The 16302-nt window shown below is 26.5% G+C and overlaps 5 protein-coding genes across 5 annotated transcripts; 2 read left to right on the top strand and 3 right to left on the bottom strand.

The window, feature by feature from the left end:
- Positions 1-1298: 1298 nt before the first annotated feature.
- On the top strand, positions 1299-4855 carry PmUG01_10024500 (protein phosphatase 2C, putative; the record flags this gene model as incomplete). Its single annotated transcript, XM_029005430.1, has 6 exons — positions 1299-2942; positions 3350-3475; positions 3708-3771; positions 3995-4263; positions 4473-4562; positions 4820-4855. 6 exons carry the CDS (start codon positions 1299-1301, stop codon positions 4853-4855), a joined length of 2229 nt encoding a protein of 742 aa, XP_028862020.1.
- A 1451-nt stretch (positions 4856-6306) lies between these two features.
- On the bottom strand, positions 6307-8712 carry PmUG01_10024400 (conserved Plasmodium protein, unknown function; the record flags this gene model as incomplete). The annotated part of the gene is made up of 1 exon (XM_029005429.1): positions 6307-8712. The coding sequence occupies one exon, from the start codon at positions 8710-8712 to the stop codon at positions 6307-6309; it is 2406 nt and encodes an 801-aa protein (XP_028862019.1).
- A 1566-nt stretch (positions 8713-10278) lies between these two features.
- On the top strand, positions 10279-11255 carry LSM2 (U6 snRNA-associated Sm-like protein LSm2, putative; the record flags this gene model as incomplete). The annotated part of the gene is made up of 3 exons (XM_029005428.1): positions 10279-10281; positions 10541-10705; positions 11112-11255. The coding sequence occupies 3 exons, from the start codon at positions 10279-10281 to the stop codon at positions 11253-11255; spliced, it is 312 nt and encodes a 103-aa protein (XP_028862018.1).
- A 792-nt stretch (positions 11256-12047) lies between these two features.
- PmUG01_10024200 (conserved Plasmodium protein, unknown function) lies at positions 12048-13016 on the bottom strand (the record flags this gene model as incomplete). The annotated part of the gene is made up of 1 exon (XM_029005427.1): positions 12048-13016. The coding sequence occupies one exon, from the start codon at positions 13014-13016 to the stop codon at positions 12048-12050; it is 969 nt and encodes a 322-aa protein (XP_028862017.1).
- Positions 13017-14658: 1642 nt separating this feature from the next.
- On the bottom strand, positions 14659-15654 carry PmUG01_10024100 (phosphomethylpyrimidine kinase, putative; the record flags this gene model as incomplete). The annotated part of the gene is made up of 1 exon (XM_029005426.1): positions 14659-15654. The coding sequence occupies one exon, from the start codon at positions 15652-15654 to the stop codon at positions 14659-14661; it is 996 nt and encodes a 331-aa protein (XP_028862016.1).
- Between the last annotated feature and the right edge of the window lie 648 nt (positions 15655-16302).

The following is a 16302-nucleotide window of genomic DNA, read 5'->3' as shown; positions in this document are numbered from 1 at the left end:
TGTTGATATGGAAAAGAGCATTTGCATAAAAATACATACATCATATGTCCAAACATACGTACGAACATACGCACAAATATATATATGTACACGTTTCATCTAACGCTATAGAAGGGTCATATATGAAAAAATTTAAGAACATTATATTATGACATAAACTACTGACCACACAAAAGAAATGTATTTCTACTCTCATCCATAATTTTACAGATAAGTAAACAAATACAAAAAAAAAAAATTTTCTTCTTTTCAAAATGGTACGTACTATATTTATGTTCGCTTCTTCAAGTTTTTACCAAAATGTAATTCATCATTTTAATCTTATTATTTAATCACTTTTAAATTGACTTTAAATTTTCCATACCCATTTTCTATTCCCGCAATTCTATTTTTTCCATGTAGTTTTTTCTCCTACAATTTGACATTTTCTGAAAAAAACCCTCCTAGAAATTCGTATCTTTATTTTATAATTTTTCTCCTTGTTATATTATAAGATAAAAAATAAAAACATCACAAGGCTTATGTTATGATTAAACTTATGTGATGTTTTCCTATTTTAGGCTACAAAAAAAAGAAAAAAAGTAAAAAAAAATATAAAAGTAAAAAAAAATATAAAAGAAAAAAAAACAAGAAAAAATAAGAAAAACAAAATTTTTTAAGTGTAAACTATAAATATGAAGGTCAAATACTGCACGAGGGCTCTTGAATCAATTTAAAGAAAAAAAAAAAAGAGTAGAAAATTGTACAGGAAAAAAGGCATAAAAATATTTGCATATATTATACATATACATATATACATGTATGCGCTTAATTATGTACAACTGGGTATATACATTTTAAACATAAGCATAGATTAATTTCGCTGTGTGAGGCTTAGGACATTGCGAAGGAAGTAAAAGTTTTTTTTTTTTTTTTTTTTTTTTTTGACACTCACCTTTTTTAATTTTTTTTCCTGCTCCAGTACGATATACATATATATATGTGTATATATATATATATACATATATATATGTGTATATATATATATATATATATATATATATATATATATATATATATATATATATATATATATATATGTAAATATATATGTACGTATATAGGTATGTAAGTATATAGGTATGTAAATATATATGTACGTATATAGGTATGTAAGTATATAGGTATGTAAATATATATGCACGTATATATGTATGTACGTATATATATATGTATGTTTGTATATATGTAAGTATATATGTATGTATATATGCATATATGCATGAACGGACGAGCATGCATTTCAACTCTGATATATTATGAATTCAATCGAAGAAAAGAGCGAAGAACACAATAACAATGCAGGAGCACATGGAGAAAGTAACTTGAAGGACATAAAGGAATTCAACAGTATCAGTGATATTGTTAGTTACATTTTGACCATCGGTTTATGGGAAATGTATACATATGAATGGATATTTAATAGAAAGACCTTTTTGTACTATCATACATTACTAGGTAATTATTACTTTTATGATAAGAATAATAGTTTAACTCCATTTAATGAGAAGTCTTTTTTTTTATATGTGTATACATTTGATAGTACTGAATTTATATCTAATTTTCTATTTAAAAATGAAGAAAAACAAAAAATTAAAAAAATTAAATTAACCACATATACAAAAACTATGCAAGGAAGAAGGAAAAAGCAAGAAGACAGATATATTGTCATTACTGATCTTACAAAATATATAGACTCAAATGATTATAGAACTTTATTTTTTTATAAAAAAAGTCCTCTTTACTTCTTTTCCATATTTGATGGCCATAGAGGAATAAAAGCTTGTGAATACTGTATGACCAATATTATTAAAAATATAATTTATTATCTGTATAGTCAAGATAACACGGAAGAAAATGCATTTAAACAACAAGATGTGTGCTCCACAGAACAAATTAATCCAAATGGAAGTACAATTCAAAATGAAGCAGAAAAAGTTGGTGTTGTTAAAAGCGAAGTGGTAAATAGTATTGTTACTAAGAGTGACAGAGTTAAGTGCTTCAGCGAAATGGAAATAGAAAAAAACGATATTAAATTAAAATATGAGCATAAAAAAATTGGAGGCCATACAATAGCGAACTTAAATCACGTAGACAATACTGTCAACCTTAGTGATGACATTGAAAATGAAAATAAAAACCCGAACGCTGTGAGGGATGAAGGGAAAAATGAATCGAACGGGTCAAATGGACCAACCGGGACAAATGGACCAAAAGAACCAAACGAACATAACGATTTTAGTAAAAATAAAGATAAAAGATCAACTGATGAAGAGGAAGCAACTCATACGAAGAAAAGAAAAGTAGAAAATAAGGACTTAATAATAGAAAAGGAAACAAATTTTACTTCACTGAAAAAGAATAATAACAATAATAATAATAATAATAATAATAATAATAATAATAATAGTAATAATAAGGAAAGTAATATCACTGAGGATAACTTAAGTGCGCGGGAGAAAGGTAACAATGGAAAACATTCAAGCGGCAAAGCATCATATAACGATAATAATTATGGGGAAAATGGAAATGAAATTAATAATAATGAAAGCAGTAATAGAAATAATAGTGGTAATGATAATAGCCTTTCTCCATGCGTAGTCAAACAAAATGACAAAGTGCTTGACCCCAGTGATGATTATAACAAAAGTGAATATAATAATAAGAACGTTAATGGGAATTGTAAAAAGAAACTAAAGTTTTTAGATGATCTGACGGATGAAGAAATAATAGAACACATCAAATTAGCATTTTTAAAAACAGACGAACAATTTTTAAGAATTTCTAAATTTCCCAACCATGGCTGTACAATCATTTCTTTGATTATTTTAAAAAATAAAATGTTTGTAGCTAACTTAGGAGATTGTCGAGCTATTGGCGTCGTTAATATAAATAACACTTTAGTAATTTAATTTTCCATAATTGCACTAATGTGGACATATATGTGTAGAACTGTGTGTACATATATATTTGCATACATATATGGCAGCATACATGTATAACGGTTGTGTATATATGGGTATACGCATATATGGGTATACGCATATATGGGTATACGCATATATGGGTATACGCATATATGGGCATACATATATATGGGCATACATATATATCGGCATACCCATATATGAATGGCCATTTTCATGTGATACTGCATTTCAAATAGTAATCGACGTTCCAACCTATGCATAATATTTTCCTTCTACATTTTAAAAAATTAGTGCCAATATATTTTCTTTTCTTCATCTTTCCCCTTTTTTTTTTTTTTTTTTTTTTAATTTAATGTGTATTTATGGTTTTCCTCTAAAAGAAAACTGAGGTTCTGTCGCATGATCATAAACCGAATGATCCTAAGGAAAAGGAGCGAATAAAAAAAATGGGAGGGGATGTCATCTGCTTGCAAAATGTGTATAGGGTTAAGGCGAATGTGAAGAAGGTAATTTGTTTGAAAGGGGTGAAAGAGAAACTACATGCAGTCGCTTGTAGTTATGTGCGTATGTATGTGCGTATGTATGTATGCATGTATGTATACATGGACGTGTATATGCGAGCGTGTGTAAATTAACAAACCATTAGGATGATGTTTTATTGTATTGAAAAATATTTTCATTCTTTTGTTCTTCGTAACATTTTGTAATTATTAAAATTTGTACTCCCCATGATTATAGACGAACGCCAACAAACCGAGCTTACTTGAGGGATTATCTTTAAAAGAAGAGGTTTATCTTGCAGGTAATTACATACAAATACTATGAAAAAATCTTCATAAGAATTAGCAATAAATTTTATGTATGTTACACATTTTTTACATTTTTGAAGACTTATCAACATTGAGATATTTCAATTTTGTTGTCTGAGTTTTTTTTTTTTTTTTTTTTTTTTTGTGTTTACTATTCACTTAATGAACTGTCGTTGTACTACATGCTTTCGAATCATTGCTATATATTTATGTTAGTTTCAAGAGCAATAGGTGACAAGGATTTTAAATATAACAACGTAATATCGGCTACCCCAGACGTTATATGTAAAGAATTATATAGTGATCTTCCAGGGAAGAAAGGAGTAGAAAAGAAAATTACACAAAATGCAGAACCGGTTGAACAAAATGAAATAGATGAAAATCATTTCAATGAAGACAATAATGTGTACTATTCTGCAGAAGAAATGAATTATCATTTTGTTCTTATGGCCTGTGACGGAGTGTGGGATACCATGTCTAATAAAGTATGAGCAAATTTTGTTGCCTACCAAATAGTGCATTTATATATATATATATATATATATATATATATATATATATGTATATGTATATGTATATGCAGATCCATTTGTATTCATGTTTAAGCATACGCAACTTCTTTCATTTTAGCAAAGCTCAAATATTTGTATTTACATCAAATCTTATGTTTTCTATGGTTATAATTTTTCATAAGGACGTTACTCAAGTGTTACAAACATACATGCATGACCCGGATAAGGCCTGTAGTGAAATTATAAAAACGGCTTATGCATACGGGAGTCAGGTAATACATTAGTTCAAAAATGTACATTCGTGGGGGTATGTATATGTATGGATAAATGCTCACGTATATATTTCGGCATATGTATGTATGCACAAATATACATATACCCAAAATGCGTGAACGAGTCTATGAGATTCTTCGACCCCATATACTGTTTTTTAATTTATATATATGTGTATATGTATATGTATATAAATTCACGTATTTCTTTATTCATTTGCTCATTTACATATGTGAAAATACCTTCGCTCATTTAGGATAATCTAACTGCCATGCTGATAAAGCTTTACTGAATTGAATATAACGACAGTGATTTATTTTAAAGTGAATATATTCATTACGCAATTGAGGGGTTACAAGCTACATGTGTAGTACCTTTTATGCTATGCTAATATTTGAGGAATAGGGGAAGAGAAAATAAATTGCTGTCATAATGATAAAAGAGGCATACATACATAAATATATTTTATTAGGTACTGTCTGTAGGTATATTGCGACTTGTATAACTAACCTTATCCCAATTTTTGATGGAAAAATTAGACGTAAACTGAAACCCTACACGTTGGCAAAAAAAAGAAAAAATAATAAAATTACAAAAAATTAAGTTCTGATTTACTATATAAATAACAGAGATCTCATTTTAAATGCTGTTCCTTTAATGTTATTTTATATTTTATTCTGTTTTGTTTTATTCTCTTTTTTTCTGTTTTATTTTTTATTATTTTTTTTTTTTTTTCTGTTTTATTTTATTATTTTTTTTTTTTGTCTGTTTTCTTAAAACTACTGCATAGGAATGTTAAAAAATAATTTCTCAGTAGTTTTCACTGCAAATATCAAAATGGAAGAAAAAAGGACGTACGAAAAACAAATCAGAAAGGCGAACATAAAAATGAAGAATGAAAAATGGAACAAAATTTATCGTTTGCGCAAGATTCTAGATTAGGAGAATTTTAAAATGTTTTGATTTATTCATAAAAACTTTAAGCAAATATTTTGTAACTAGTTTAAAAGAAAATTGGCACTTAAAAATTTTTCTGTTCGTAAAATATGCAAGATACTCTTAAACAGCTAGTAAATAAAAAATGAAAAAAAAAAAAAACGTATTAATAATTAAATGAATGAAGAGATTAACAAAAAAAACTAATTAATTAAATTTCTACCCTTTTTTCATTTCTGTTTTAGTATTTTTTAAAATGGAGTACAGACAAATGTGCCATATGGCATATATACGTATACGAATGAATATATAAATATATATACGTGTGTGCATTGTCTATGCTTGTGTTTATTTTCAAAAATTTACAATTATCTTTGATTTTAATTGTATTTTTTCCTTTTATGCACATATAAACATATATTTACTTTATAGCCTTTTTTTCCAAGGAAAATAAATATATGTAAATATATTCAGTTGAACTCCTTTACATTTAATTAAAAAAAAATTATTTGTACCTTTCATTTAATGATCTCAAAGAATACATAAATTTACTTATAGTTTTCATTAAAAGAAACATGTTTGAATGATTTTGTGATTTTATGTGAACTTCCTATTCTTCTAATTATATTCATATACAAATATTGTAGGGGATACCGATATACATACACGACACATGTGACTACACACGAATACATATACGGCCCATACGTATATATAAACACACACGTACATATAAACACACACGTACATATAAACACACACGCATATATAAACACATACACCACCACCAGATTGGGGAGCCGCATCCTATTCATCTAATCGCAAATATCTCTCCATTGATGTAATTAGCCACGCAAAAAAGTTGGTGATTAATGTATCTGATCGATGATCAGGAAAAACATTTTGATAAATAATTGGATGTATATCTGCTGAATAGTATGGTGTTTCAAAAGAAAAATATTTCCATGAACAAATAAATAAATCTCTTACTTTTGCAAGGGATAGATTTAAAAGCATTTGTATTAATTCATAATCTATTGTAACTTCATCATTTTCATTTTTATTTGAACAAACATCATCAAAAGAATCGACATCATCTTTGTCATTCCTATTATTATGAACAGTGCAGGTGTTAATATTTTTTTCATTCGTAACATTACTATCACTAGATGTAAAAATATCCGCCGATGAATACAAAATAACAAAAGAAAAATCTACTGGAATGTTTTTCTTTGAAGATGAGAGAATGTTAATATCGTTAATCAGAAATTCGATTGATTTGTGATTTATTTGTGTGCAATGAATTTTAATTTTTCTATTCGTTTCAGTTGCATAATAATCTAGATTTATTAACAGTTCATTATTGTTGTCTTTTAAATTATTAGCTTGTTCAGCTAAAATACAAAAAATGGACTTGTCTATTAACACCCACTGAGCTTCTGTTAATTTTTCGTGGACTTTCTTGGCTTGCTTGAAGGTTATATTTTCCGGAATTATTTTTTCCGGAAAATTACCTTTCCTCGGGCGAGCAATATTACCATTACAGACGTAATTAATATTACGACTATTATTATTATTAATATTACGACTATTATTATTATTAATATTACGACTATTATTATTATTATTATCATTATCATTATCATTATTATTCCTATTATTCACATTACTACCACCATCATTATTGCTACTGCTATTAACATTGCTACTATTATCATTATTTCTGCTATTAGTGTTACCTCGATTAAGAGGACTACTCAATTTTTCCCCTTTGGTTCTCCTCCTTAATTTTACGTTTAACGGATACAAATCCAACTGAATGCAGTAGCTCTGTTCTATTAGATGAGCTGCTAATCCCTCGAACTGCACCGAAATAATACTTGTGTTGTCTAAAAAATCAAATATTTTCATTTCTTCTTCTTTCCTATTTGAGTAGTAAAAATTACAGTTTTGCTGTGCTGTCTGCGTGTGGTTATCTTTGGTTAGTTCGCTCTTTATACTTATATCACTGATTAAACCATTCATATCAGTGCGCTCTTCTTTTATCACTTGTTCCTTTGAATCATTCTGATTGTCAGATAAAAATATTTTATTTTGATATAAACTTTGGCTAACTTTATGTTTAAAATTGATTTCTTCCCTAACCTTTTCCAAGCTTGTTATACATCCATTTGCTCTATCATCACCGTGTTCGTTATCCCCCCCGATAGATTTTACCTTTAGACTGCTTAACGAAAAGGTAATATGTGCATATTGCGATTTAAAAGGAGAAAAAGAGGGATAAGGAGGCCAGGATAAAAATATTGGATTTGAAGAAAGTTTCCAAAAAATGGAGGGTAAAAAGAAAAATTCTACAGACACCTGAGTGACATATGGAAAATTATTATCTACTTGCATATATTCAATTTCTGCATATTTTTTATTTAGTATTTTCCAATGTTTAATTAACTGATCGATAAAGAATAGAAAATATTTTTGTGCTATAATTCCATTTATTGAATTAATTTGTAATCTTGTTTGTTGACATAATTTTCTTAATTTTTCTAAAAGTTCTTTTCTATTTGTTATAGCTATGTATATGTCTTGTTTATTTTCGTCTGTATCTCTATAGTAATAACATTTATTCAATGATAAATATTTGGTACCTTTATTATAATTAAGTGTACCTAATAACATATCAAATAAAATCATTAATTCTTCTAAGTCTTTTTCTACCATAATTCTATATTCTTCTCCTTTTTTCCATTCTTTGTCATTTTTCATAATATCACTACTATTATTATTATTTCTATTTTTACTACTACAGTTATTACTACTAGAATTATTATCATTACTATTAGTACTACTACTGCTTTTTATGAGAATTCTTTTCTCCATAGCAGAACAGAATATTTGAGCATACTGCTGTAGATTCTTCTTATTTTTGTTTTTTTCATCTGGGGCTTCTTCAAAAACGCAAGAACCATCTGGCATATACCTTAGTAATCTGTAGTCGCCTTCTCCGTAAGCCTCTACCTTTAAGTTGATATTAGCAAATTTGTTTTCACTGTCTAAATTTGAAGAAGTGGCCAAATTTGAAGTGGCCAAAATTGAGGTGGCTAAATTTGACGAGGCTAAATTTGAGGTGGCTAAATTTGAGGTGGCTAAATTTGCACTTCCTACATTTTCGTTCGCCTTCTCTTCTCCCTTTAATTCCTCATTCTTTTCCCACATTTTTTTTCTTTTCTTTCTTAAAAGATATTATGATACAATAAATTTTTTTCTTTAAACAATTTTCCTTTAATAATAAAAATTTTGCTAATTGAAATAATGTTAATAGAGTTTAGCAAAATGAATTTAAAACAAGAAAAGAAATGTACTCCTATCCTTAAAATGTGGAGAAGTCTTAACTCCCATTCTAAACCTTCACATGACACACTCGCAGAATGCGCTTCCTCTCAGTTATGGGGCAGCTGAACTCACAAAGGAAACGGTAGAACGCTACATCTACATGCATATGCACACATATGTATATTCATATATATATATATATATATATGTGAGCTTGCGTGTATTTCCCTGTTCGCCCAGATTAGAAATAAATATATGCACACCTATTTTCTCTTACTCACTCAAAGTAAACATATTTCATTCTCATTAATATTTTTAAGGAGATCATAATAATACGAGTTAGAATTTACACGCCTAGCACCTCACATTGTTTCTCTAATTTAACATTAAACAAAAAAAAAAAATATATATATATATATTTTTATATATACATATATATATATTTTTATATATACATATATATATATTTATATATATATATATACATCATCGTAAAAAGTTACAGTTTAAAGTATATAAAATACTAAGTGTGTCATTTGTGCATTTATCTTAAAAAATTAAATTTTTAAGAGCAGGAGATTCATTAAAAAAAAAAAATTTTACATATGAGTATGAGGCCCTAGATCAGAACAAAATTTATAACATGCGTACAGACTTAAGAATAGGCATGAACAATTTAGTAAATTTCCAAATTTTTAAATACAGGGTTTTTCGAAAAAATATTATAAATGGGAAAATTCGGATGTTCCGTTAAGCATGACGCTGTTACTATATGTACATATATATATATATGCGTATGTGGCAAGGTTGTTGTGCCTCAAGTACATAAACACATAGATACTTGAAATGTTTTTTTCATTTACGAAGGAACTTGAGAAAGTTTGCAGGGTATTCCACGAACATTTTTTTGAACTACAATGTCAGCAGTTAGTAGCACGTAGTGGATTTTTTCGCTTTGTTCTTTTCATTACTGCATTTTGTCATCTACTTATTATTTTATTTTGTTTTATTTTACCAAATAAAATTTTATATTGAATTTTTTTTTAATTTAAAGCACGGCATAATTTTTGCAGGAGCGAGGTATTTTTTTTAAATACAATATAGTATGTATTAAAAATATTCTATTTTCTATTTTTTTCCTTTTTTTTTTCTAACGGTTGATTATTTTAACATAATATTACAATAGTGATAAATTAAATGTTAATGTAACATCGTTATTTTTCCCTAAGTGAGAACCTTTTAAAAAATATACATACATATGTATATACATATGTATATACATATGTATATATGTATGTATATATATGTATATATATATGTATACTTATATGTAATAAAGGACAGTCGTAAATATAAAAACAGAGTTGTGTTTTCTTACGTTAATTTACTCGGTCCCTCCTTCCTATAACGAATATTTGAAATTTGTTATCTTCATATAACAAGTAAAAAATGGTAATGCGAGAAAACATAAAACATTTTTGTTTAAGTTTTAACTGGAGAGAGATGTATAAACATATGTAAATTTTTTTACTTCACTTGTGAACTGGTGTACAGTATGATATTGTAACATTGTGCCATGAATGTAACATGTTTACGTATTTATGGGAACGTTTATATGTATTTATCCCCTAATATATTTTTACATATATGTGCATTGGTGTTTATACTTTTATGTATATATATATGTATGTGTACTTTCCCCCTTTTGCAGCTTTTTTTTACATTTTTTCAACAGTTAGCTGAGAAAAATCATCACGTAACAGTAGAATTAAAAAATGATTTACAAATATCGGGTGTGTTACATTCAGTAGATCAATACTTAAACATTAAGTTAACAAATGTGTCTGTCAACAATCCGGAGAAATACCCTCACTTGGTACTCTTTCTTGAAAAGAAAATTATAGAAAAAATTTGCAAATACATTTGATAAAATAATAAACACGTTTGTACCCACGTTTCATATGCATAGATATATGAGTACATGCATACGTATATATAAAAATAAATACATGTATAAATAAATATATGTGCATATATAAGTATCTTTTACATATACAAAAGTCCCCCTACATTAGTATTCCATAATTCCTCTGTTCATGCATTCTCATTACATTTGTCATTAAAACAAATTAAATAACAAGTTTAAGCGCTAGTTTTTAATATCACCACGTAACTTATTTATGTAACATGTTTTTCCCAATTTCGTTATTTTTTGCTATGCATATAATATATAAATATGTATATATATATATTTTTTTTTTTTCATTTTTCTTATTTTTCAGCTATCGATTAAATCTTGTTTTGTGCGAGGATCAGTAGTAAGGTACGTTTTTTTGCAGTCAAATGAAATTAACATTGACAAGCTACATCATATGTGCAGACAAGAAGCAAAAATAACATCAGAGAAGGAGAAAGAAAGGAGATAATAAGGGTGAAATGAAATAGCTATGTATTCTAAAAAAAATACATCATATGATTATTTAAAATATGCATACGGGTTTATGTATGTACATATATATATATATATTTATATATATTTCATGTAATAATAATTGTAAAATGAAAAATAATATATTTAAAAAAAGTGAAGAAATGGGAATCTTCTTATTTTTCAGGCATTATTTTGTTTCACTACCATTATTGTTGTTGTTATTATTGTTATTGTTTTAATTTATATTATAATTTTTTTTTTCTTTTTTTTTAATATTCTAATTAATTTCCAAAAATAGTAACATTGTTAAAAATGTATAATTAACAGAACAACCTTCTGTTATATTTACAAAAATGTTACAGGCCAGTACGCACGCATATATACATATGTAAAAATTATATATACAAATATAAATGTAGAATTGTATATATATATATATATATATATGGATGTATAAGGTACAAGAATAAATGTGTGTTTCTATTTTAAACTTTCGAAAATTTGAAAAAAAGAAAGTACCCCTAATAAAAAAAAAAAAAAAAAAAAGGAAAAAGGAAAAAGGAAAATGGAAAAAGGATTCTTTTTTCTCCAAATGTTTCTTCTCGTATATGGCAAAATAAATTATTCTACTACTGTACACAGCGTACAATCTACGTGTATGTATATATATATATATATAAATAAATGTATGTGTGTGTGCACATGTATACGTGAGTGTGGGTTGGAAAAAATATGGGAAATAGTTGCACATTTTGCAAAGTAGTTCGAAATGACAGCAATAGTTCTATCAGTAATGCTTTGCCCATCCAATTAACTGAGGTAATAACGAATTTGCAGCTTTCTGAAAAAGCTGGAATTCTGAAAATGCAGAACTTACATGCAATTCTTCAAAGTTATTTTTTTTTTCATCATTTAAATCATTTATATTTACATTTTCATTAATTTGTATGTCGAGATTATTTATGTCATTAAAATTATTGTCTGTATTGTTTGATGACTGATACTTATATTTTATTACGATATGATCTTTTTTTTCTTTATGTTTATCAATTATTAAATAATTATTATTATTTCCTTTCATAGTAATTGGGATTTTTAATTTTTCAACATCTTTTATACATAATACACTAGACAAATTGTTAATTTTAAGAAATATACTCATTTTGTTATTTTTATCATATTTATTAGAATTGTTTTGTTTTTTCATAAATACAAACTGAAAACCACCTTTGCCATAAATCGTTACTTTATTTTTGTTAATAATATAATCAGGAAATATGGGTTTTATTAAACACATTGCTGTACTTCCGAAAATACTAAAATATTGATATGTAGTATTATTACTATCTGTACTTTCATTATTTATATTTGAATTATATTTGGACTGATAATAATTGTTCGGGACATCATATTTATAATTAGGGTTATTTGATGGGTAATGCGAGATATTTGATGGGTAATTCGCGTTATTTGATAACTGACTAGCAAAATTTTCACCACTGTTCATGTGCATGTTTGTGTTGGCAAAATTTGGAGATACATTGTTATACATCCCCGAATTATAAACTCGACTTTTATATGTGTTATATGAACTTTTATTAGTTAAGTTTGAGTATTTGGGGTTTTTTAATTTAATGTTAAAAAAAGGTTCGAAAGTTCCTTTTCGTGCGTAGCTTAGCGCTTCAGTACTCATACTGTGGTAATCCTTTGCACATAATGTGATATTAAATTGTTTACTTATAAAACTCCCCTTCATGTTTGTTCCTTCTTTTTCGTAAATGTATGCTACTTATTGTTGTGCACACGAACACACGCATACACGCGTTATATATATATATATATATATATAGATATAGATATATATACATATACATATATACATATGTAATGTGTATATTACAGGTATATATTTTGTTTATATAAAATATGTATACATTTTGTGTATGTATATAATATGTATTATATTTGCTCGTTTTTCCTTTCAGATTTACCCTGAAAATATTGAACAAATTTGTACAGCTTCTCACAATTGGGGGCTGCTTTTTACAATTCCGTACAATCCTACCAAATAATATACTGTTGCTGTTTGTTTTAACATCCTTGTTTAATAATTTGTAAAAAAGGGTTTGATTCTATAGTTGCAAAATTTGGCTTTAATTTTCACAAATTTTTCTTGTATCATTCGTTTGGTTTTCTTACTTTTTTGCTACTGTTATACTTTTTTTTCATCATTTTTTATCTTTTTCATCAATTTCTTGTTTTTCTTTTTATATTATAGTATATTATATTTTTTTTTTTTTTTTCTCTTATGAATATAAATTAGCATAGGAAATTTTACATTTTTATTTCCTATTATTAATGATTATTCCGCCATAATTCATTAATTTTTTTTGAGAATTACATTTTTAAACCTGCACTTCATTGAAATGGATGTTTTTAAATGAATTACATTTTGCTTATTTATGTGTATTTTTTTAATGGGTAACTTTTTTAATATATTTTTACACACAATTTAATGATAATAAAAAAGTTTAAATTATTTTTATTATTTTGAGATAAACAGGCAAGAAAAAATACGCATTACAAGCGTACATATATTTACATATGTGTATACGTATATACACATATATATTTACACAAATGTAAATGTATATGATGATCTTCATAAATTTTATCGTTGCTATTGTTAGTCAAAACGACCATAAGGATATATATGTGATTGAACACATTTAAAGGAAAGAAAAAGATAAGCACCTTGACATATATACATAAATATATGTTCGAACATTATGTTACCATCATAAAAGATGAGCAAGGAAAACCCACGTAACACATTATATAAAAAAAGTAAAGCCCCACTTAAGTAAAATTAGAAAAAGGTTAAATGAGTTACCAACAAATGCATTTCAAAGTAGTTAAATACCTGAGCCAGAATTCATATATGACGTATAAGAAGGAATGTTTATATTGAGCAGAAAACCAATAATAACAAAAATAAAAGCATAAATAAGTTTAAAGTGAATTGGTAAAGTTAAAATTAAATTGGTAAATAAGTTTTAAGTGAATTGGTAAAGTTAAAATTAAATTGGTAAATAAGTTTTAAGTGAATTGGTAAATAAGTTTAAAATGAATTGATAAATAAGTTTAAAATGAATTGATAAATAAGTTTAAAATGAATTGGTAAATAAGTTAAAAATGAATTGGTAAATAAGTTAAAAATGAATTGGTAAATAAGCTAAAAATGAATTGGTAAATAAGTTAAAAATTAATTGGCAAATAAGTTAAAAATGAATAAGTAAATAAATTAAAAATACACAATTTAATTAGGAATAAACTCCAAATAAAATCTATATAACATAGTAGCAACGTGAACATTTTGTATGTAGTTCCATATTTCGTCAAGGCAAATCTTGGGCAACTGTTATCACATCGAGTTCACTAAAATTTGCCAATTCTTGTGATGCCTTTAAGTGATTTAAGCCTGGACTTTTACTGCCTAATGCGTATGCATACTTAATACAGTTGTAAATATATTTTTTTGATTCAACACAGGACTGTAGCAAATTATGCTTTTTTGATAAAAAACATGATATAGCTGTTGATAGGGTACAACCAGTACCATGAATATCAGCCCTTGGTGTTCTTTTAGATTTTAATTTATACACATCATATAAAAATTTATCTTGTTGATTTATATTTTCATTATTATGGGAATTATGAACTATATGAGTTTTCCCATTTCCATCATCATTTGGGTCTTTACTTTTTCTTATACATAAATGGTCGACGGCATATAATTTATTTTCTTCGTCTGCATTTTTATCTATATTACAACTTTTAAATAAGCATGCATTTATATTTAATTTGCTAGTTACAGTTTTGCACAATTCAGTTGTACTAACATTTGTTAAGTCGATATCACAATTTAATGCTTCAATAATTACTTTACATTCATAAAAATTTGGTGTAATTATTGAACTTATAGGACAAATTAAATCTAACGAAAATTTTACATATTCCAAATTTTCTACTAGTAAGCATCCAGAACTGGAAACAAAAACTGGATCAAAAACTACAAGTAATTTTTTCCCTCTCTTTTTATTTATATCTGTTATATAATTATGAACCAATGATATAATTTTTTTTGAGTATAAAACACCTAACTTAACGACATCAATAGTTATATCTGCAAAAATACTATCCAGTTGTTCAATAATGAAATTTTCATCAACTTCTATAATTGATTTTATTTCCTTCGTATTTTGGGCAGTTAAAACGACGAATACAGAACAACAGTGACAACCTAAGCTCATTGCTGTTTTTATATCAGCCTGCATACCAGCCCCTCCGCAGCTGTCACTTCCTGCTATGCTTAAAATTTTTGCTGTTTCCATAGCATCCAAATGTGGAAAAAACGAAAAAAAAAAAATATATTAATAAAATACAAAGTTTAGGTTAGTTTCACGTATTTTCGTACGAATATTTTTGACGATTGGCTAGTAAAAAAAAAAAAATAAATATATTAATAATAATAATAATAATGTTAATGAAAATATAAACGAAATAGAAATAAAATTTTAGCTAGCTCATAATATATACCCTCCACATGAACTATTATATAATGCTCAATAAAAATTAAAATTATGCGAAAAATAAAAATTTACGTAAGCCAAGTGAATGAAATATGAATACAATAAGAATCATGAGGAATCGAAACAGCAATAGGTGAAATGTAGTAAGAAGATAAACGTTCAAACTAGCAGAAATTAAGAATTGTTTAATAGGTGAGAACTGCTAATGCAGAAAAAATTTTACAAAATGAAAAACAGTGAATTATAAAATTGTAAAAATAATATTCTTAATATTACTCTGTTTACGGGGTAATTTTCGCAATAATATGAACAAAGTGTATTTTTATTTTAATCCATATTTGAATAATTGAACAAGTATTCATTTCAAGAATTTTTCGAATTTTTCTTTTTGTTTTACACAGTGTTTTTTTAAACTACTTCATTACAAAATAAATAGAGTGTAAAAGCAGA

Source organism: Plasmodium malariae (genome assembly GCF_900090045.1).
Source record: "Plasmodium malariae genome assembly, chromosome: 10".
Classification (NCBI taxonomy): Eukaryota; Apicomplexa; class Aconoidasida; order Haemosporida; family Plasmodiidae; genus Plasmodium; species Plasmodium malariae.
This window is presented reverse-complemented; position numbering and strand designations above follow the sequence as displayed.